Raw genomic sequence first — 23,291 nt, 5'->3', positions numbered from 1 at the left:
ACCCAAACTGCCTGCTGTTAGCAATGTTTTCTGCCTGCCCCAGGGGATTTTTGAAGGACAGAGCAGTTTCCCTGCCCCTGCTGAGAGGGTACCACACCTAAATTGTCACAAAGCTCGTAGTAGTCGACCTTAATTTCTACCCCCTTAAATTAAAATCTAGATTATGTCATGGTCTTTACAACACCAGAAGTACTCTTCTTTTTCAAACTTGGTAGATTGATTTTTTTGTTTTTAATCCCTGAGTTTGTAAATTTTCCTGTGTCTACTTTTTCTTCTGGTCTGATGACTGCTTTTTAATGAGTTCAGCCTGCGCCTTCTTGGACAAATTGGGAGTGTGAAGAGTGTGTTAATTAGCTATCAGATCTAGCCTGGCTTTTGAAGTCCAGAGCTTTGGAATGCTACAAAAATATAAATATAATCATGGCTTTTTGTATTTGGTAATTATACCACAGCTGAAGCCTCAGGGAGCCTGCCACCCCAGGATTCTGCTACCCGTGATCCCTGAATGGCTCTGTCATTAATGGTCAGTCTCCGGGGACCCAAACTCAAGGGAAATGGCTTCCTGTTTTGTTCTAAGTGGGCTTTTTCCCCTGCAACCTTTCTCCCTGTTGACCAAATATCCTATTTCAGGATGGATAGAATAAGCCTTTTCCCCCTCCCCTTCACTGGGTAAGAAGGTATTAAGCAGCAGTGAGAAAGGCCCTCTGGGGGTAAATTGTCTTCTTATGACTACACCCACATTGTACCAAATTATACCAAATATTTTCAGGCCTTCAAATCAAATACCTACTCCTGCAAGAAGGCTGCATGATCACTCAAACTGATTCCTCTCACCTCCAATTTAGAAACATCCTCTCTTTCACAGCACTTCCCCTGTATACTTCCATGCTGGCCTTGGGCCAGGCTCTGGGTTCCCAGAGATGGAGCAAAGGAACTCACAATCTGGTGAAGGAGAGATCTCTTAAATGGCCCATAAATTTACAAGGAGCTTGGAGTCTGGGTGGGAGGTCAGGAAGGTGACAGGGAACGCTTTGGACTTTGTACACCAGGAGGCGGTGCCAGGTGAACTCAGGGGCCAAACTGCAGGCAGACAGCTACCTCTGACCAGTGGGTGTGGCAGCCCTGCTTTGCTATTTCATTGCACACTGCCCTGTGACTGATCAGTTGTCCCAGTGTTACTTTAAGTGTTATATTGTGAATCAGGTCTTCCTGTCTCTGAAAAGGTGTCCTCTCAACTGCCTACTTTTATAAAACAATGTGGACACTTAAATATAAGGAGTAAATGAATGAGTGGAAGAACCATGTGGGTCAAACTAGACCCCGACTTCAGAATCTGTGAAGTCAGGCAACATCCCAGTAGCCAGCCATCTCCACTCACCACGCTCTGCCCAATGGCCAGCATTTTGGGGTGAAAGAGGATGTGGGATGGGGGTCAGAGGCTGGCAATTCTGAATTTGTTGCTAAAGTGTATCGGTCCTAAAGATTCCCCCTCCCTATGCCAAAAAACCGTGAAAAAATAACTGCTCAAAAACTCGCTGAGGACTGAAAGGGGACTGTCCTTGGCTACAGGACTTCCAGGTCCCAGCAGGGCAGTCGAGAGCCTCCTTTTGCTCCAGAAGGCGCCCCTGACAATGAATCAGGAGCCTAGGGTCACCACTCGTGAAGGACTGAAAGCAGCTGGAGCTGTGAGAACCAGGGACCGCATGCGAACGGGTCCCGAGAGCCGCATAGGGTTGGACGCGCGCTCCGAGCTGGCGACAGCGCCACAGCCGGGCTGGCACTGAGCCACGGGGGGGGGGGGGGGGCGGGGGAGGGCTGGGCGGGTCACGTGGGAGTGGCGCGCGGGGAGACGCAGGCGCGAACCTGCGCAGGCGCTGGGGCCACCCCTGGGACCCCTGGGGCCGGGGAGTGTTCCATCCGCCAGCCACCGTGCGTCGGGCGCGAGAAGAGGCGGGCTGCAGGGGAGCGCGAGCGGTAAGTGCGGCGCGCAGGGCTCTGCGGGGCACGTGACGTCCGCGAAGGCAGGTGAGGAAACTGAGGCAGGGAGGGGCGAATGATGCAGGTCGGGGCGCGCGCGGGTTGGCCGGATGCGGGGCTGGTTAGGTCAGACCCACGGTCAGCTTCGGAGCCCGCGGGAAGCTGCTTCAGAGCCGGCAGGGCGCGGCCACACCTGCGGGTCTCGAGGCGGCCCCCACCTCCCTCGGAGGACGACGCCCCTCCCGCCCCTGAGCCCCGCGCTCCGCGGAAAAACCCGGCGTTTGCGGTCAGAAAACCCGGGGCCGGGACCCTGCGCTGATCTGACCGGCCGAGAAACCCCCCTCTTCCCCGCCCCCAGGCTTTGAGAGAGGCTAATGGCACCGGCTTGCCTGGATTGTTGGGACAAAGAACTGAGAAAGGGGCTTTGTCCTGGCGCGTCTGTTCTGCGGGGCCGAGCCCGGGATGGGCCTGCGGGGTTGCCTGTGGGTGGCGGGCCGACCAGCTGGCGATGGGCGATGTGCGGGTGGAGGCCAAGAGCCTGGTCGTCTTGGGCTCTGTGCCTGCTTAGGGTCCTGTGTTTTATGGCGCCGCGATTTCTCGCGTTTTTCATCATCTCAGAGGCACCTGTTTTGCCTCCCTTACCCAAAGGTTACAACCCCTGGCAACTTTTTTTGAAAAGAGCTCAGCCGTACGTTTTAAAACACTGTGCTGAAGTCTGGGAGTGAAAAGACAAGGCACTGATGATCGGACAGTTTCTCCTCGAGGTTGTTGCAGGGATAGGAGCTGAAGCATTTGGAGAAGATGTTTAAGACCCAGCCTGGCCAGGGCCGTGGGGAGGCAGCACCCCCGGGGGGGGGCCAGAAGCCGGCTTGTGGTCCAGTCCCAGCTGACTCTGGGCCTCTTTTCCTTACCAACACGAGGCTCTTTCAACAACCCAATTCTCTAACCCTGTGTAGTTTTTGTCTTTGTTTTAATGCATTTTCCTTTGAACTTGTCAGGTGGTTAAAAACAGAAAATAATTACTTGGGATTTATTTAGCAAAGCATGGTCCGGGAGCCAGCTTGTATAGGCTCCGATGCTTCTGCTCCAGCCCAGTCCTGGAGATCAGAAACCCCGTCTCCTTGGAACATACCCGGTCATCAGAAACCCTCCATCTCATGTACAAACAACATTTTAGGGGCAATCATTGACTAATCTAGAAATGAGTAAGAATTACACCTCACATCATGTCACTCTTTGTAAGGTAGCTTACAAAGCACCACGTATACATTTAATCCTTTGATTCTTACAACTCTGTGGAAGATTACATTTTGTAATTTGGGAATCATTCTTGTTTTACTGATACAAAAACAGTGCCTTGTCCAGGTTCTAACAGCTTGTAGGAATTTGAATTAGGTTTGAGCTATTCTTGGTGTGGCCCTTACTGTATTGCTGTTCTTTATAAGGGCATGCCATTCATTTGACATCTTATGTGTTGTTCCTGAGGGGTATGAAGACATTTATTTTGTCTTATCTGCTTCTGTCACTTAAATGGTGCTTGGAAAGTTTGGTAAGGACTGGAATTCTGAGGCTCAAAGCCCCAGCCTCTATTAGTATCCCAGAAATAAGGCAGCTCTCCTGCCAGCTGGGTGCTTGCCTTTTTGTGAAATGTTGAGCAGAGACACTCCAAACTTCCTTCTGCTGAGGCGTGTGTGGCAAGAACTGTCTGGAGAGACTGAGCGGTAGCCAGCCCACCCCTGAGCTCAGTGGCCTCTGACACAGGGAGATTACAACTGGGCAGGGCTGTTTGCCTTCTCTGGTGCTGGCAGGCTGCAGAAGGGCAGCATGGAGTATGCATTGTGGGGTGGCAGTTAGACCACAGGGGCCTGAGAAAAGCCAGGGTTCCCTCCAGATCCAGAACTTCCGCCCAAGAGGCAGGCCTGCAGTGACACAGCTGAAGAAGTTGTTCAGTGTTTTGTGTCTGTTCTGCTTCAGATCTCCTGCCCTCATAGGAGAATGAGTGAATCTGAGCCCTGCGAAGAAGAGAAAGATGCTGCTGCCTTACAGTTTGTTCCTCGTTGCTCGTATACAGTCTTCCCAACAACCCTTCAAAGTGCCCTGGGTTCTTTTGTGGTTTTTTTTTGCGATATGCGGGCCTCTCAGTGCTGTGGCCTCTCCCGTTGCGGAGCACAGGCTCCAGACGCGCAGGCTCAGCGGCCATGGCTCACGGGCCCAGCCGCTCCGCGGCATGTGGGATCTTCCCGGACCGGGGCACAAACCCGCGTCCCCTGCATCGGCAGGCGGACCCTCAATCACTGTGCCACCAGGGAAGCCCAAAGTGCCCTGTTTTTAAGAAGACACTGAAGTTCAGAGGGACGACGTGACCTCTCATAATCGAAGAGTGAGAACCCAGGATTTTTGTCCTGAATCCTAGTTTCTTTTGTGGTATCTCCCTTGCCTTCCACCCACACTCATGTCACTGAGCCCAGACAGGAGGCTGTGCAAGCAAGGGGCAGAACAGCCAGGCATTTTGCGTGGGGCTCTGTAGCGGCAGGGTAGCTGATCAGAGGAAGAGACCTCTTCCAGCCCCCATATTCCTCACACTGGCAGTGACTCAGTGTTTCCCAGTCCTCTTGTTCTACATTCAGTATCTGATCAGAACTTTCTGAATCTGGCATTTAAGAGCTAAGCAGTCACGCCAAGTAGGAAGTCAGAGACCGGGGCAAGTAGGTGAGAGCTCCTTGCAACTGGCTGGTTCCATGGGGCTTACAACAAGGGTGGGTGGGAGTGTATGTCCTACTGCTCGTGGGGCCCTGGGTGCCCGTGTCACCACATTTTCAAGGCTGTCTCTCCAGAATTGACAGGACCTTGTTACTGTGGGGAAGAGAGGTATGGAGTGGCTTCTCAGCTGAGAATGGGCAACGTGACCCTTAAAACATTTGGCTTTGAATTATAAACTGCTCACAAAGTACTGGGCTTGGGAAAGGTTAGTGCTCTCTCTAGCCACCCGATTTCCCAGGCTCTGTCCAGGAGCAGTTTTGCTTTCAGCCTTCTTCAGGCCAGTGAGCAGACTTGAAGACCTGCAGGCCCTCTTCCTGGGCTCTGATCCCACACTGTTTCAGCCTATGCAGGAGTGTCCCATGAAGGATAGATAGTTATGGACTGGGAGTTGGGAGACCTGAGTCCCGGCACAGCCACTAACCAGTCCTCCCCGCAAGTGACCTGGGACTAGCTGGTCCCATCTCTGGGCCTTAGTTTTTTCTTTTGCTCAGTGAAGGAGGGGCTGAACTAGAGCTCTGAAGGAACAGAGGAGAGCAAAGAAAAGAAGATGAAGCATCCTTTCCAGCCTCGTTCACTGAGTGCTTGAGACAAGAAAGCCCATGTACACTCCTAGTTTCTTTTGTCTCCCTCAGGACCCCTTTCTTCCTTCTGCCCTGTGTCTGCCTCAAGCCAGCTCATTCTGAGGAGGGAGGATTCCCTGGGTCGGGCTTGGCTGGGCAGGTGTACCCTTAATGTTTGGAATATGATGCTGTCTCTACTTGTTTCAGGCATGAATCAACCCACCCAGGGCTGATACTTTGTCTTAGTAAGACTTTATCAGTTCCTGCCCAGACGCAGCTCCTTGAACAGGTAGAATGAGGCCTGGGGAAGCAGAGGGTGAGACTGTACACACCCAGCAGAAGAGCAGTAGTGGCAGGTGTCCCCGTGGCTTTCTGGATGTCAGAACCCTGGAGTTGCAATCATGCAGTACTTCAGAGTCTTTGGATGTCAGAACTGAGATGAACTTGTAGATTTTCTAGTTCTCTCCTCTGTACAGACGAGGAGACCCAGGCCCAGTGTCTTCATAGCTTGTGTCAGATCACCCTGCCGATGAGCAGTGGTGGTAGGACCCAACCTAAGGTCACCTAAGCCCCAGGCTTGAGTGTTTAAGGTCAAACCAGCTGCAGATTAGTTCCAGCTCTGCCTCACTGCGGAGTTTAAGGAGTAAAATTCAGATCATTTCATTCAGAGATTTAATGCCTACTTGTTGCCAAGATTTGTGTTAAATGCTGAATTTGCAGGAATGAATAAGACAACAGCCCCTGCCCTCAGATTGCTCCACCGTATTGTGTAGACAGACATGTAAATAACTAAATGCACTAAGTCCATCTGCTTGTGCATTGTGCAAAGGTATGTGTGTGTTTGCACATACATGCCTGCTATCTAACCAGAGGTGAGGGAGCAGTCAGTTTTCGGGGCTTTCAGGAAAGGCTCCGGAGAGAAAGTGTTACATGTGCTTGGGCCTTTCCCTAGTTGGCATGGGCGGGGAGGGCATTCTGGGTAATGGATACAACACGAGCAACAGTGCAAAGGCCTAACAAAACATGTTATAGTTTGAGTGATCTGATGAGGGTGCTGAAGTGGCCAGGGATGAGGCCGGGATGGTGGCCTGAAGCTGAGCTGTCAAGGGCCCTGGCGGCGTGCTGAGAGGTTTGTAGCTAGTGAGGGTCTGAAAGCAAGGGAAGCACGTGATCAGGCCAGGGAGTGTGACAGTCACTCTGGCTACAGCATGGAGAATAGGCTGAAGAGGACCTGGCTGGAGCCAGCCAAGCTCAGTTCCGTAGTTACTGAGATAGGCCAGGTACAGAGTAATAGGGGCTTTGCTGTGGACAGCAGCAGTGAGGCTGAGAAGAGGATGGGTAGCGAACCCATGCCATAGGATGGTCAGAACTTCCTGACTGACTTCATGTGGGCAATGAGGGAGAACAGAGAGTAAAATGCAACTTGCAGTCTCTGGCTTGAGCAGTTGGCTCCATGCTTGTGTCATTCACTGAGCTAGGGAAAAAGAACTCCGGAAGAGAAACTGACTCAGCTTTGGCCATGATGCAACAGAGAGAGCCTAGAGAACCCCCAAGTGGAAACTTTTGAGTCCGGGGCAGCACTTGGAACCTGGAAGTCACTACCAAGGTGGTGAGTGAAGTGCTGGCTGTAGGTGAGGTCACTGAGGCAGGGAGTGTGGATTGAGAGGAGTCTTGAAGTGGCAGAAAAAGAAGGGAAGGCAGAGGGAGGTAAAGAATAGACAGCAGGTAAGGGGCCCCAGTGGTGTGGGGTGGAGGGCAGGGCAAGGGAGCAGGCTGCACAAGTGTTACCAAGTCCAAACTCATACTGCTCGCTACACGACATGCCAGTAAATCGGGAGAGGAGGTGATGGGGCAAGGAATAGCGACTTTATTTGGAAAGCCAGCAGACCGAGAAGATGATGGACTCATGTCCCAAAGAACCATCTTACCCGAGTTAGAATTCAGGCTGCTTTTATACTGAGAGGGGAGGCGGGTGGCTGGTGGTTGCATACTTCTTGGTGCAGGAATCCTTTGTCCTTGCAGCTGTCCATGTAGGTCTCATCACAGTGTTGCTATAAACCTCCAACAAGACAATTGTTATTTTTAGTTCTGCTACTTTTTAAAGGTCAAAGCCTCAAGAATGGGCTATCATGTATATTTCAGGCTCTAGGAAACATCCTTTTACAAAGGTGCAGAGGCAGCATGACTAAGCACAGGCTGCAGCGCACAAGGGTTAGAGCTAAAGGAATAGATCCACTATGGTGTCAGGCTTGTTTGTCTGTTACACAAGCGGCCAGGGGGAAAGGGACATCTTCCTTTGATTTCAGTTAGTGTGACCCCTGGGCTGCATTAAGGGCCACATTAAGGGCTTCACTTCATTAGCCTGCCCGGGGAAGCAGAGAGGGAGTCTGTTGGCGCTTGATAAATGTTATAATCTGCGTGACTGCAAATGACTCAACATTTGCTCCACGTTTTGAAGGGCTAGGGGATCTTGGCAGCTGTCCATATTGATGTTTTCTGGAGATTGTCCGCAGCAGAAGGAGCCCCAGGGTTTCTGGGTGGCCCGGTCCTGCCAATGAAGTGAGCTTAGGACCATAGGCGGGACTCCAGAGCCCCACCTCCAGCCCTCCCCTGCTGCCAGCTCCCCGTGGGTCAGCAGAAGCCAGGGTGTGCGCACTGCGGATGGTGAGTGCCTGGTGCCCGAGGTTGGGGATGAGGGACCATGTGTGGGGGAGGGGAGGTGGCGTGTGAAGCTCTGGGCAGCGGGAAGGAAACACTCTGGAAATTGAAATGGGGGTGGGGTGGGGTAGCGTTGTGATGAAGAACCGAGAATGTGCAGGCTCCAAAGTGAGCTGTTTTTGATAGAATCCCACGATGTCACTGGGTGCTTTAGAAGCTTTGTCATTCACCCCATCCAACCCCCTCATTTTGGAGTTAAGGAAAATGAGGCTGAGGGAGGGATCAAGCCATCTGGGCCTAGGGAGCCCAGCTGGGTCTCCTGCCCTGAGACGCTTATCCCAGACCAGCGCTGCCACTCTGAGCTGCCCCAGCTGTTGCTTGTTTGTGGTCTTATCACGCTTCACGTTCTTCTGTGGGAGAGACCTGATCAGATAAGTGCCACAGTGGGGAACCGAATACTATGGCTGTGTCAGGTGGCGGCTGGCTCTTCTGTAAACAGCCTTGCTATTATCTTTCAGAGAAACTGACCCTTTCCTTAACAGAAGGGGATAGAGAGGGGAGGAAAGAGAAGGGACATCTGTCACACGGTACATTTCCTTTAGAGTAAACATGGTTTGACTGTATGTGATGATTGAAAAAAAAATAGGTTGATCGTTTAAAATTCTCTTTTAAGACAAAAGGGGTCATGCCTCTTGACCTCCAGAAACCCACCAGTGAATGTGTGGGGAGGCCTGTGGAGTAGAAAGACTACAGGCTTTGGGGTCCTAGTGATCTGGGTCCAGGACGCAGCACTGTCCTGCTGGCTCTGTGACACTGGAAAAGGTACTGAACTTCTCTGAACTTCAGTGTTGTCAGCTGCCTAACAGGATACCATCTGCATCATACGACTGTGTGAAATTAAAGCACGCATTTCGAGTGGCGCTGAGTAAGTGCTCGTTTACCGGCCTCTCTATCTCTCCAGTTAGTAGTCTTAGAGGCCCATGTGAAAATGCATTGTTCCGTGTAGATATGAAGCTTCCTGCTACCTCCAGTCCTTTTTTGTGGGTGGGAATAGCTGTGATGCAGGATGCAGAGCCAGCGAGTTGCATGGCACGTGCTCCAAAGACATGCTGGGATGGGAACTGCTTTGCAGCTCAGGGGGCCTTGCCTGAGAGGCCAGATCTATACACTCTGTAGGTGTTTCCGGAAGTCAGTTTTCACTGCTTCCCACTGGCAGAAGAGGCAGCTGCTAGAGGCCCGCTGGGAGGATATGTTCACGGAGAGGCCAGCCTCTCACCTCTGGTGCTGACAATGTTTTCACATCTCAGTGCCGCGAGGCCTGAGGTCCCGGGCCAAGCTCCCCAGAGGGGTGACTCTGTGCTTATGCCATCCGGATCACAGCTGGAGGCGGGGGCTGGGGTGCTAAACAATGCTCCTGGGGCTTTTAAAGCCCATATCTTGTGCTCCGGCTCGTGGACTTGAGGTAGGGTGTCGGGCGCCTTTGGGACGTTCACCCCCGCCAGTCCGCTGTTTCCCAGGCTTACTGAGCCCAAGCCTGGCCTAGCTGCTCCATCCTGCTCTCTGAATCCTATGCCTGCTTCAAAGCCATTTCCTTCTGGGCTCTTCTACGGCTGCCCAGACCGGATGTAACTGGTTCTCACTGCTGCACTGCCTTAGCCCCGTGTTCATACCTTTCCACTTGAATTTCTGTTATCTGTGTACTAGGCCTGTATCTCCTTGAGGACTGTTTATCACTTAGTTTTATGTCATCCCAAACTGCCATTTATTCAACAGGTCAGTGCTGAATAAATGTTTGGAAATAAATGTTGAGTCTGTTTGAGTCTGATTCCCTTGTGCTCGCGAGCAAACAGGCTCGATGGTTGTGGGTGGGCAGTGGGGAGCCGGAGCCTGTTTGCCTCCAGAAACAGCCAGTGGTGTGTTAGAAGGGTGTGGAGCTGACTGGAAGGGTCCCTGGACTTCCTGCAATGCTCTGATGTGTCCCAGGAATTGAAGTGAGTCCTTTTGGAGGGTAGGTGTAAGCTGGCCTTTGCGAACTGATGCAGAAATGTTAGCAAATCTGTGATCAGAGACCGTGCCATGTGGGCCTTAATCATATACACATGTCAGCAGTTCAGGGAGGTTTTGGAAGTGCGTCAAGGTACAGAAATTGTTCCAGGCTCCGGGGAATCTCCTGTTTACAGCAGGCAGGTGAGAGCTGTGGTTTTCCTCCTGATTGTTCTGTGAACTATAATGCAGTATAATGTGTAACTTTGACACATAAAAGAACTGGAAGCTGGCCTGTGGAATGTTCTTTCCTGCTTTGCCCGACTGCTTCAGTCCTCCATAAGTTATCATTTTCATCACTCAATCCTACTGAATTCATTTTAGCACACATTGATGGAGAGCCCACTGTGGACCACAAACAGGCCCTGTGCTGGGCACGGGGGAATTCAGAGATAAACTGAGGAAGAGTCAAAAGAGAGAAAACTTGCAAACAGGTCCACATCAGAAGGATCGTTGTGATTTGGACACAGGTGGGGGTGAATAATCCCCTCTTGGGGGACGGGGGTAGGCAGAGCATCCAAGGAGACCCCTGGAAGAGGCGTCTGAGTCATGCAGAATAGAGCGAATGAGGAAGGACACTCCGGGCAGAGGCGTGGAGTTGTGCCCTGGTTTTTGCCTCTCGTTGTCTCCGTGGCTGCCCTCACACAATGAGCTGAGGAAACAGAAGCTGGCCCTTGAGGAAGGCCCAGCTCTCCAAGGCCAGCCTGCGCTCATGGCTGTACTTTGTTCTGTGGCTTATGGCCAACCAACCACAAAACCTGAATTCTTTGTTCCAAGACAATGCTTCTGAAACTTCTGTGTGCCTGTGAATTGCCTGCCGTGTCTGATGAACGCAGGCTATGACTTTTTAGTTCTGAGGTAAGGCTGGAAATTCTGCAGTTCTCCACGATGCCAATGCTGCCAGCGCGCGAGAGCACGTTTTGAGGTTATAAGAAACTCTTCTCTCCCAGCTCACCTCCTCCCCCAACACACACAGTCCCCTTCTTTTTCCTCTCCCCTAGTGTACAGATGCCAAATTCCTCTTTCTTAAAGGCTATTTTCATTTGGTCATTCCCAGTACACACTCCACATCCCCTGTCTGAAAGTTCCCTTTTATTTCTGAACTCAAGTCTGAACTTCCCGGGCTGGCCTAAACACTAGTCTGGCCTACCCTTTTCTTCCCAAAGTTATCACCACCAAGTTACTCCCAACCCTACCTCATGGCAGTGGATCCCTCACAGCCCCCTCCCTTGGCAGTGACATGCGGATTTCTGGGCCTTTGCTTAATCCTTTGGAGAGGTCCTCTCCTGAGTCAAGTCCTGCAGGGGAGAATTAAGCCTTTGGTTAGGTGGGATGAGGTCAGGTGGGCCACACACACACACACACACACACACACATACACGTAGACACACACGTCAGGTCGGTACCCAGTGATCCGAGCACATAGAGTCGTGCAGGTACTTGGGGAGGAAGGCTCCGGCGTAAGTCAGATCCTAGGATGGCGAGAGGGCCAGATGGAAAGACAGGTATTGTAAGTGGTTGTCAAGAAACAAAGCCTGGGTGGGGTACTTGCTGCGGTTACAGGGGTGGGCTGCTTCCAGGAGCTCCCACTCAGAAGCACAAGGCTTCCCAACTGGAGGAAGCCTTGGCAAGGCCCGCAAGCATGAGCTGGGGAGGAGGCCGGATGCTATAGGACCTGCCTGGACCTCCGTTTCAACTACAGAGCCCCCTGCCCAGTGCAGACTGTCTGTTGCCCAGTCCTCTGAAGCAGACACCCCAGCATCGTGCTCTTTCTTACATGTTGCCTTCTCTCTCAGTCTCTCTACCTGTTCACTGGATGGGCATCTGTATAATTCTGTTCACAGGGAAAAATGTCAGACTAATAGTGGCCATCTCTATTAAACTGTATAATTTAATAGGTGGTAGATGTTGAGAGGATATTTGCTTTCTTGTCAGCTGTGGTTTTATGTATTGCTTTTTTGGTGTTTTGTTTTGTTTTCACCGTGAGCCTGTTTTATTTGTATAATGAGTAGAAAATAAAGGTATTCTCAGTTGGAGAAATGTACTGGGATTGCCTGCCTACTTCGAGTGAGGCCCTGCTGGGCACTGTCTGGGGGCTGGATGAATAGGACCTGGGCTCTGTGTCTAAGGGATTCACAGCGAGGAGGAAGGGTAGGGTTACAACAGGGTGGTTGGTCTCTAAGTGATCTAATCACACAGAGAGGCTGCTGCCTCCCCAGGGAGGTGGGAGCTGCCACTCCTGGACTGTGAAGGAAGAGAGCAGACATTGATGAGGAGGGCAGTGACACAGCCTGGAGGAGCGCCATCAAGCTGGGAGGACACAGCCTTGAGCAAGGGAGAGGGAGCACCAAGAGAGGCTGTCGCCTCTGTCGTGGCTGCTGACCCACTAGTGAGCTCCCTGGGGCAGGAACCTCCACATGTCTGTTGTATTCCCAGGCTCCTGTAGCGGCAGGTGGGCAGGGGCTCAGTTAGCAGCCCTTGTCCAGTCCCATCTCTGACACTGCTGCTTCTCCTCCCTTTGCCTCTGGCCCCCTGGTTGGCTGCCCAGCCAGAGCCTTGCTGTCCGGGAGATCAGATTCTGGCTGTCCTGTGGGAGCAGTAACGTCGTCTTCCTTTCTCTCAATCCCCAGAAATGTCTTTCCTCCAGGATCCAAGTTTCTTCACCATGGGAATGTGGTCCATTGGTGCGGGGGCCCTAGGGGCTGCTGCCTTGGCACTGTTCCTGGCCAACACAGACGTATTTCTGCCCAAGCCCCAGAAAGCCACGCTGGAGTATCTGGAGGATATAGACCTGAAAACACTGGAGAAGGGTAAGCAGTGACTCCACTGGTGTCAGTACTTTTCCAAGATGCTGGGATGCAGGCTTACTTAGTTTTTTTTCTCTCTGAAGTAGTTCTTTTTTTTTTTTTTTAATTGAAAAGGCAATATAACATTAGGAAAAATTTAGTAACACTTTAAGAATTACTGATAATTCCATTACCCTAACACAATAATCTCTTTTATTTTCACACATATTTTTCCAGGTGTACACGTAATAATATGTAGTTGTGATCTTGGTGTACTTGTATATTGATCTTTTACATTTTAGCTTTTTCTTTTTTTTTTAAGAGATAAAATCTATTTCTTCTTTTTTTTTAAACATCTTTATTGGAGTATAGCTGCTTTACAATGGTGTGTTAGTTGCTGCTGTATAACAAAGTGAACCAGCTATACGTACACATATATCCCCATATCCCCTCCCTCTTGCGTCTCCCTCCCACCCTCCCTATCCCACCCCTCTAGGCGGTCACAAAGCACCGAGCTGATCTCCCTGTGCTGTGTGGCTGCTTCCCACTAGCTATCTATTTTACATTTGGTAGTGTATATATGTCCATGCCACTCTCTCACTTAGTCCCAGCTTACCCTTCCCCGTCCCCGTGTCCTCAGCCATTCTCTACATCTGCATCTTTGTTCCTGTCCTGCCGCTAGGTTTTTCAGAACCATTTTTTTTAGATTCCCTATATATGTGTTAGCATGTGGTATTTTTCTCTTTCTGACTTGCTTCACTCTGTATGACAGGCTTTAGGCCCATCCACCTCACTACAAATAACTCAGTTTCGTTTCTTTTTATGGCTGAGTATTAGTTTTTTCTTATCAAAAGCATTTTTCATTTTCTCATGTTGTCTCTCTAAATATAATGATAATCGTTCCATAATATTTAGTAAAATTGTACCACTGTTTACTCAACCAAACCTTCCAGAGTGTGTTCTGAGGAATTCCAGGCTCCTGGATCTTCAAAGACAGGAGCTCCTGAGTCCAATAAATTTGAGAAACACTATGTCCAATTGCATGTCCCTGGTTCTCAGCACAGGGGTTTGCTTACTGAAATGAGGTGCCTGGATCGTTACTGGTACAGGCATGGGCAGCCTCGCCTGTGGTGCAGCTACAGCACCCGGGGAAGCACAGGGCCACATCTTTAGAATGGACCTGCCTGTCTGCCTCTTCCTGGGGAGCCCGCTGGTGTCCCTGCCGGACGGCTGAGAGCCGCACGTGGTGACTCTGCTGCCTCTCTGTGCTCTCGGCGTTGGATCTGAAGCCCAGGGGATTTTGGTCATGCCGATAGTGTGGGTGCAGTGGGCATGAGAGTTTGGTGCAACTTGGGACTCACTGACTGGGAGGTCTCCAGGTTGGCCCCTCAAAGGGAGGCCATCGCGTCTGTTCAGTAAGTGAGGAAGCTTGTCAAGGGAAGGCAGGAACTGTGACTGCAGATTTATGATGTAGGTCACCTCAGTAAGGGACTAAGAAGCCCTGCAGAGAGAGTCCTGTTTAGCTAGGTTCGACCCAGCGTTCCCCAGTGTCATTTGATTTCGATCCCCTCCCACCTTCTTTTTTTCCTATGTAACATCCCACAGGGACATGGATTCCTCTGAGAAATGCTAAAATAATAAGGGATAGTACTTACTGAGCCCTCACTGACTCTGTATTACCTGGAGAGCACTTTTATATCCATCTTTTAATACTCCCTGTGGCCCAAAGTGGAGCTGCTAGGCATCTGCATTTACAAAGGGGGAAATGGAGGTTCAGGGCGGAGATGTAGCCTGCCCGGGTCACACCTAGATGCGGACTCAGCGTGACTGGAGCCGGGCTTGAGCCACACTACTCTGCTACCCAAAGAATTTCCTTGTTGGACATCTTCTACCCTCTCCTGTGGATAATGGTGCAGTTAACATATTTAGGTTAAATTGTTTTTTGTTTTTAATTTCTTTTGACCTAATTTCTTTGAATACTTTTTTAAGAATTGGGGTTTTCTTGGCCAAAGTGCAAGATCTCGTTCAAGTTTTGGGCATGTATCTGCCCTAAAGGATTGTTACAAGTTACATTGAGACAGCAAAGGAATATGCTATTTTTCCAGAAATGTTCCAGTTTGGGATGTTCAAGTTCACAACTAGATTTTTATGGGGGAGGGGCCTTCTGGTTATACAGTAGGACCCTTACACTGGATTCATTTTCCTTGGAAAGATGAATATTCCCTACCCGTGTTTCCTGTTTGCTTTTTCCCACATGTGAAATAGTTTTGCAGGTCCTCTGTTTGGCCTGGTGCTGTTTATGAGGTGCTTAGAGGTTGGGGCCAGGCTGAGAGGAAATGATACTGAATTCCCTTTTCTTCTCCTCAGAACCAGTGACTTTTAAAGCAAAGGCGCTCTGGGAAAATAATGGAGCTGTGATTATGGCTGTGCGGAGGCCAGGCTGTTTCCTCTGTCGAGAGGTGAGTGCATTTGAGGATCTGTTCAGAGGAAGGGATCCTAGCAAGGGAGGACTGGGGCATTTCCAGCCAGGACCAACAGTGGCCCATTATGTTATTTACTCTAGGTTTGTTTTGTTTTTTGCCTAATTCTCTGCTTCTGTTCATTTAACAGCTCACCATATCCTAGGGTTAGCAACATATTTGACTTTTCTTTGGCATTCCAAGGCCTTTCACTCTTGTAGTATCTGTGTCCTGGACCAGGTCCAATTGCATGTCCCTGGTTCTCAGCACAGGGGTTTGCTTACTGAAATGAGGTGCCTGGATCGTTACTGGTACAGGCATGGGCAGCCTCGCCTGTGGTGCAGCTACAGCACCCGGGGAAGCACAGGGCCACATCTTTAGAATGGACCTGCCTGTCTGCCTCTTCCTGGGGAGCCCGCTGGTGTCCCTGCCGGACGGCTGAGAGCCGCACGTGGTGACTCTGCTGCCTCTCTGTGCTCTCGGCGTTGGATCTGAAGCCCAGGGGATTTTGGTCATGCCGATAGTGTGGGTGCAGTGGGCATGAGAGTTTGGTGCAATTTGGGGCTCACTGACTGGGAGGTCTCCAGGTTGGCCCCTCAAAGGGAGGCCATCGCGTCTGTTCAGTGAGGAAGCTTGTCAAGGGAAGGCAGGGTCCAGCCTTGTCACTTTACACATAGGTAAACTGAGGATAAGAGTGGTTTGTTGACCTATCCATGGTCATACAGTCAGTGACAGAAGACCCAGGTCCCGAGGTTCACGGCTTTGCCTGGGGGAGAACTGGGAACGACAGTACTCCACCTCTTGAGAAAACTTTCTGCTTGACCTGCTTTTCAGGTCATGGTCTTGCAGAAAACTTTCTGCATGACCTGCTTTTCAGGTCATGGTCTTGGTCCTGTCCGAGTTGCCATCCTCCTTCCCCTGGTTGTCCCGTCTTATCCTGAGGCATTTCCTTTCGGCCTTGCAGAGCTCTCCCCTGCTTGTGTGGTTGGGCTGGCTGAGAATCTGCCTACATTGCATGGTGCACTATCGTACTATACATTCAGGGCACTTTCCGTCGGTGCTTCATTGGTTCCCCACTGCATCCCTGGAAAATACAGCTTGTTGTTGTTATTCTCATTTTACAGAGGAGGAAATTGAGGTACAGAGGTAGTGACAATGTCATACTGCTGCAGGGGGTGTATTAATTTCCTATTGCTGCTGTAACACGTGATCACATACTCAGTGGCTTTAAATAACACTGATTCATTTTCTTACAGTTCTAAAGGTCAGCATTCTGAAATGGGTCTCACTGAGCTAAAATAAAGGTATCAGCAGGGCTGTAATTCTTCTGGAGGCTCCAGGGGATAAATAATTTCTGTGTCTTTTCCAGCCTCTAGAGGCCATCTGCATTCCTTGGCTCGTGCCCCCTTCCTCCATTTTTAAAGCCAGCAATAGCTGGCCAAGTCTTTCTTACGTTGTGTCACTATGACACTGACCATTCTGCTTTCCTCTCCCACATTTAAGGACCTTAGTGATTCCACATTGGGACCACCCAGATAAAACAGGATAATCTCCTTTAAGATCACCTGATTAGCAATCTAAATTTCATCTGCTGCCTTAATTCCCCCTTCCCACGTAACAAAACATATTCACGGGTTCTTGGGATTAGGATGTGGACATCCATCCTTAGGAGGTATTATTCTGCCTACCACAGGGGGTGACATTTAAACTCAGGGCTTTTGAGTCCAATCTCTGATGCCTCCAAATACCAACATGGAAGCCTTTTGTGACTTGATTTCTCAAGGCCAGCTAAACCCCAAGGTTCCAGGAGCACCTGCTCTAATTACAACCTGTTTTTCTGGGCTCTGGTCCGTACCCTGGTAGAGCATTTTATGGAAACTTATGTTTCTAAAAGGATGGTTGGATGGCAGGCAAAGTTACTTTGAGGGGGGAGGCATGTGACTCAGTTTCCACTTCACACTTTTTCTGAGTAAAGCCCAGGGAAAGTGAGTAAAACCTTTCCTCTCACACACAGGTGCTCTTTGACCACATCAGACCTGTAGTCCTCTCTGCTCTTGGGCAGAGTCTGCTACTCACTGAACCTCTTGACAAATGCATTGTAAGGAATTCTGCTTCATTAGCTATCCTTTTGTTGCTGTTCTAGAAAATACATGAAAAATTAAATGCAGTTGCCACCACATAGCAATGTATTGGAGGCAGGTAGGCTGCTTCTGATAGGATTTCCTGCTGTTTCTTGCATTCTGACACCAAATGTGAAAAAGTAGTTTGTTCTTAACATCGAAGCTCTACCCTGATGTATGAGTTTCATCTTTTCATCTAGCCCGCAGTTCCTGAGAATCAGGGATGTCCACACTTCCCAGCTCAGCTGCGGTCTCCCCATTGTCCACCTTCACCTGGAATCTTTCCTCCTGGTACCTAGTACCTTCTGCATATCCAGCCATGTGCTTGGCACTGAGGGATACAAGAAATGGAAGGCAGTTTCTGACTCTGAGACACATTTGGGAACTTAAGGGACAAAGCTCAACTTAGTGGAACCCAGTGGACTCAGTACAGAAAAAGTCACCAAGCAGGAAAGATTAGATATACACAGAGAATCAGGCCTTTACTCCAGGCTGCGCTAGCCAGGGAGAACTTTTTAGAACGGGGATCCTTTTCTGGAGGGTAGGATTTGAGCTGGAGAAAGAAGGAAGATTATTGCAATGAGAGGGGGCCAGCTGAGCAGAGGTGTGGAGGCAGCTGTTCACATGGCCTGCATGGAGATCGACTGCTAGGCCCTTGTGCTAGTTTGCTCTAGTGCAGTGGAGGGGCTGGGAGATTAGGAGAGAAGCACTGTGGCTAGGAGTGGAGGACTGAGTTTGGGTGCAAGCTCTTAGTTATCGGATGCTCCCCAGGCCATGGTTAGGACACCCATAACAGGAGACTAGCCTCTCCTTCCCTCCATGGACAGGACAGGAACCTGGGCTGAGGAGGGGACCTGACACTATCCTGAGGCCTCGTGCCCAGCTGGGACAGTCTTTTGCTGGTCTACACAGGCCTTAATTGTTCTTGGCATTTTGTTGCCTTTGTTCTTGTGCATTCGGTGCCAGCCACGCTCTGGGCCTGTAGGAAAGAGGGTGTTGGTTGGCTGCAGAGCCCCGAGAGTTCATGCCCCTGACCTTTCCTGTCTTCCGCAGGAGGCTGCAGACCTGTCCTCCCTGAAGCCCAAGTTGGACGAGCTGGGCATCCCCCTCTACGCAGTGGTAAAGGAGCACGTCAAGACTGAAGTGAAGGACTTCCAGCCTTATTTCAAAGGAGAAATCTTCCTGGATGAAAAGGTACGTGTGCTGTGAGCCTGTCGGACACAGACCGTTGGGGATTGTGCTGGTGTGTGGAGAGTTCGGTGGCCCAAAGCATGTCTGGACAGGAGTTGGAGTCGGCCTCCCTTTCAGCTGCCCCTAGCCCTCTGAGCAGAGCATGAGTGAAAAAAACTTAAGAGCTGTCCTTCAGTTATTACTTGAGCCCTTCCTGACTTGTGACCCGGGAATGGGAGCCTTGGAACTAGCTAAAGCTCCACCGGTTTCCCTGCGCTGCAGGGGTTTGCCCAGCACAAGCCCCTATCCCTCAATTCATTGCAGCCATAGTTCTTTCCCCTCTACTAACCTCTGCAGAATGTAGGACTGTTATCACTCTGTCAGGCCCAAGAACCCTGTACGTCCATAGCAAGAGATTAGAGTCAGGGTGGCAGGCCACAGGGTTCTCTTTAGCTCGGGCAGTTGAGAGCGCTCCTGGGTGGCAGCTGTGTGTCGGGTGGTGGAGGACAGGAACCAGCAGCCTTTGGGTCTTTGTCTGAAAACAGATGCCCTGCTGGGAACTTTCCTCCCTGGGGAAGGCAGGCATATGGGCTACTCATATGGGGTCTGTCTTCCTCGCTCCTACAGAAGAAGTTCTATGGTCCGGAAAGGCGGAAGATGATGTTCATGGGATTTGTCCGTCTGGGTGTCTGGTACAACTTCTTCCGGGCCCGGAGTGGAGGCTTTTCTGGAAACCTGGAAGGCGAGGGCTTCATCCTTGGGGGAGTTTTTGTGGTGGGACCAGGAAAGCAGGTAAATTGCTAGCGTGTTCACTCGTGGGTCTGTGAGCATGAGACCCCGATGTGTCGGGTGGGAGGGTGGCTTTCCCTGCTCGGAGTCTCCCAGCCTTCCTTCCAGAAAGCCAGGGAGCATGAGGAAGGGGAAGGGAGGGAAATGATCGTTTATTGCACGCCTGCTCTCTCGGCACCTCACACACGACCGCCTCCCTCGTCACAGTAACATGGCAACATAGTCTGAGTCTTGTAGGTAAATAACTTGTGAGGGGGCAAGTGGCTGCACCGAGGAGGACGGCTCCTCAGTGGCACTTCAGGAGCCTGGACCCGGGTTTCCTGATGTCAAGTTCTCTTTTCTACACTAGAACAAAAGCAGAGTCTTGACTCTGTGAAGAATTTACTCCCTTGCAGTGTTCCATGTCATCGAGGATGGACAGTAGAGAAAAGTGAAGAGGAGAGAAGGAATGGAAAGAGACCTCGTTGGGGGAGCAGCAGGGAGCTGTGCTGGGTGGTGCTTTCCCTGCGGGGGTCCTGGTGGCCTGGCTGTCTCGGGAGGGGCAGCAGACTCCTCTGCACACTCTATTTCAGGCCCTGGCTGTGGGGATCCAGAGTCAGCACGGGGGCTTAAGGGAAGGTGTGGAGAGATGAGGTCTCTGTGGGCTCAGGAGGCGGGTGGGTGGATGCTCCACGTCAGACTCACGGCAGTGCCAGCAGAGGCCGGGTGGGCACAGAGAAAGGACAGGGTACAGTGAGTGCAGGCTCAAGGCCTGGCAGGAAGACCCAATGGTCTGATTTCTAGGCTCGTCTCACCAACTTCGGGCATGACATTAACATTTGAGCTTGTCTGTAAAAAGACAGGGTTGGAATCCCCTGGTGGTCCAGTGGTTAGGGCTCGGTGCTTCCACTGCAGGGGGCACGGGTTCGATCCCTGGTCAGGGAACTAAGATCCCAAAAGCCGCATGGTGCGGCCAAAAAGAAAAAAGAAGACAGGGCTGGTCTGCATGGTGGAACTCACCACTGACGTTGATAACTGCATACTTTCCCCATTTGGGGAGGAAAGCTAGTGGGACTAGAATGCCTTCAATTTTAAGCTGTATTTCGAATCTCTTCCTTTTAAACCTTGGTATCTGCAGTTGCTTGTCTGTGTGAGAATCTAGCGTGAATTGGTGTCTGATATAACATAAACCTGTTTGCTAACTTTCTGGTAATGTATCGAAATGTCTTAGTGATAACGGCTGCCAGCGAGTGCCTGCCTTGTGCCAGGTGCTCATATACGTGATCTCCTGTCTTCTCTGCAACCAGTCTGGGATGGTCGGTATTTTTATTCCTATCTACATGTAAGGAAGTGGGCCTATGAAATAACTCAGCCAAAGATATGGTGCTAGTATGTGGTGCAAAGGGAATGAAACTCAGGAACTCCGATCTGTCCTGCTCCAGAGACCCTGCCCTTCCTTTGCCCATAGCCCCTCTTTGGAGGTGGTTCCCAAAGACCCCTTCCAGGTACCCTTGCACTTGGGCAGGCCACTTCCTCAGGATCCCTCAGCCTCTTCCCACTCCGGGCCCCTGGGATTCCTTCCCCTTCCTATCTCTGCCTTTCCTCAGCCCCCAGGGAAGGGCTTGGCTCACCTGCCAGCCTCCTCTTGCCTGGCAGTGACTCACCTGGTGCTCACAGGCTGCCCAAGCCTGGCTGGCTCGCTCCTGGGGTGTTGTTTGACTTTGCTGGTGCTCCCTGGAGCTCCTGTCTTCCTCCTTCCTGGTGGAAGGCTGACCAGGCTGGCCTGGCCTCAGGGCTTAACTCCGTGTTTCTTCAGAGCAGAGTTTTTGCAGTCCCACTGTGCCAGGTGCCACTCAGTAGGGATTTCCTTTGTCATAATAATCTTTAAAGCATACTTAACTTTAAAGAAGCAGTGTGTTTTCAACATAGGAAATTTGAAAACAGAGAAGGTGGGGAGAGCCATTCTATAAGCTCAGCTATCAGGGACAACCTGTTAGGACACAGCTGAGCTGCCAGGCCTTTTGTTTTTTTTAAGAAAACGGTACCTTACTAAACTAGATGTTCTTTTTTCATTTAACAGCGTGTCATGAACATTTCCCCATGTCATCATATGTTCTTCCTCAGTGTTTTTAACGTCTGCAAACGGCGCTAATGAGCGAGTGAATATACTTTCCTGATCTGCTTCTCTGTGGTCACCACAGTGTGGTGGCACTTTTCTTTTTAAAAGTCTTCATAAATAATGGTACAAAGAACATGTTTATAAATGTTTATTTTTTAAATTCAATCTGAGTTTAGTTTGTCACCTATCAAAGAACCCTTTAACAAGGACTCCTTGATGCTGATCTCAAACTCATTTTGTCTTTTTACAGCTTTAGGGTATTTTGGGGTGTAGTATGTCTTAGTGCATTTTGCTTCATGGTATCAGAAGTGAGTGGCCTCCAGTTTCGTAGGAAAACTAAAGATAGGTCTCCCTTTTCAGGTGTTCACTTAGTGCCTGTCAAGGTCTGACCTCTGAGCTCTACTTCCACAACTCCAGGCTTTTCTGTGCAAGCTCATTCTGTTCTTTCTGCCTGGAATGTTCTTTTACGTGCATCTCTACCTGTAGACATGCTCTATCACCTGTGAAGCCTCCTGACTTCCGGCTCCCAAAGTGCTGCTTGTACAGTCCAAATATTGCAGAGGAGCCTCCCCGATCTACCTTCCCCAAAAGACTGAACTCTTCAAGGGCAGAGCCGGGACCGATTCGGATCTCTGTTCCTTGCTGCCCAAGCAAGGGCCTTGATGGACAGCTGGCGCTCAGTGTCTGTCTCATGAATGAATGACTCAGAGTGAGGACTGATGTACCCTCTTGTTTCCTTTCAGGGCATTCTTCTGGAGCACCGAGAAAAAGAATTTGGAGACAAAGTAAACCTAGTTTCTGTTCTGGAAGCTGCTAAGAAGATCAAACCACAGACTTCAGCCTCAGAGAAGAAATGATTGTGTGAAACTGCCCAGCTCAGGGATAACTAGGGCTCTCACCCGTGTTCATGGGATGTGTTGTGTTTCCACTGCTGTCCCTAAGGAGTTAGAAACCCATTTATGCCATATTCTCAGTATAGACAATTAACGTATTTTAATATTGTACTCTGTTTAGGCCTAATAAGGCAAAATAACCCCCAAACAAGACTGATAAAAATCTAAAAAGCTAATTAATAAGGCTTATTTCAGCTAAAACCTGGAAAATCTGAGGCTTAAAGTTGACTGCTACACCTCATTACAAACATATATGGTGTTTGAGTGCTGTTATTTGAAATGATTTTCATTTTCGTGTCTTTAAAAATCTAAGAAAAGTTGGTGATTGACTTGAAGATTAACGGTATAAGGTTCTGGCTTGTGTTTTCAATGAATGATTCATGTTAGTGATTTTGCTGTCTTTCCTAGAGGAACGACTTGGCGTTTAAAATTGGTAGCTGCTTTTCTGTTGATGGTTTTCTAGCCTAATCTGGTGACTGAGGAGGAAAAAGGACAGAGAAGATGAAATGTAACTTAGTTCACTGGTTTGTTATGATTTATTATATTATGTTAAAGTAATACTCGTATAAAAGGACTGTGCTTTGGATGGCTCGATAAAGGTAAACTATAAAGTGAAATCTATTTTTTCATTGTCTTCCATTCTAATCTTGGAGATTTGATTTTCTAGAAGAGATGATCAGTAAAATTAGGCTCTAATAAAATCAGGCATCAGAAATTGCCCATATGTACAAATGTTTCTGACACAACTAACAATAAAAATATTTACCGTAATAACGGCTGAATTTATTTAATCAGTGGGGCCAAAGACACTGAACATGAAAAATCAGTATTCTGCATGTGTATGGGGTAGGGTCGGGGGAGGAGTTCCTCTAGTTCTAATGATCTAAGAGGTTTCCAAATGCCCAGAAAAGTTCATCCTGTCATTCATGTTAGTGATTTTGCTGACTTTCCTAGAGGAATGGCTTGGCATTTAAAACG

At 49.9% G+C, this 23,291-nt stretch overlaps 1 protein-coding gene and 1 long non-coding RNA gene across 6 annotated transcripts; one reads left to right on the top strand and one right to left on the bottom strand.

Annotated features, from left to right (window-relative positions):
* Positions 1 to 1,840: 1,840 nt before the first annotated feature.
* PRXL2A (peroxiredoxin like 2A) lies at positions 1,841 to 23,087 on the top strand. Of its 5 annotated transcripts, none has more exons than XM_067710363.1 (6): positions 1,841 to 1,974; positions 12,629 to 12,808; positions 15,152 to 15,243; positions 18,417 to 18,557; positions 19,161 to 19,325; positions 22,164 to 23,087. In XM_067710363.1, the coding sequence occupies exons 2-6, from the start codon at positions 12,631 to 12,633 to the stop codon at positions 22,275 to 22,277; spliced, it is 690 nt and encodes a 229-aa protein (XP_067566464.1). In that variant the 5' UTR covers positions 1,841 to 1,974; positions 12,629 to 12,630; the 3' UTR covers positions 22,278 to 23,087. The 5 variants fall into 5 exon arrangements, with proteins under 5 accessions (XP_067566464.1, XP_067566467.1, XP_067566468.1 ...); XM_067710366.1 differs by having other exon boundaries at positions 1,843 to 1,974; positions 12,646 to 12,808; XM_067710367.1 differs by having other exon boundaries at positions 1,886 to 2,025; positions 12,646 to 12,808.
* LOC137209132 (uncharacterized) lies at positions 8,587 to 12,632 on the bottom strand. The gene is made up of 2 exons (XR_010935911.1): positions 11,392 to 12,632; positions 8,587 to 11,296 (listed from the first exon to the last, which is right to left on the bottom strand). It is a non-coding gene; the product is annotated as an uncharacterized lncRNA (long non-coding RNA).
* Positions 23,088 to 23,291: the final 204 nt, after the last annotated feature.

This window comes from Pseudorca crassidens, chromosome 16 (genome assembly GCF_039906515.1).
Source record: "Pseudorca crassidens isolate mPseCra1 chromosome 16, mPseCra1.hap1, whole genome shotgun sequence".
Classification (NCBI taxonomy): Eukaryota; Metazoa; Chordata; class Mammalia; order Artiodactyla; family Delphinidae; genus Pseudorca; species Pseudorca crassidens.
This window is presented reverse-complemented; position numbering and strand designations above follow the sequence as displayed.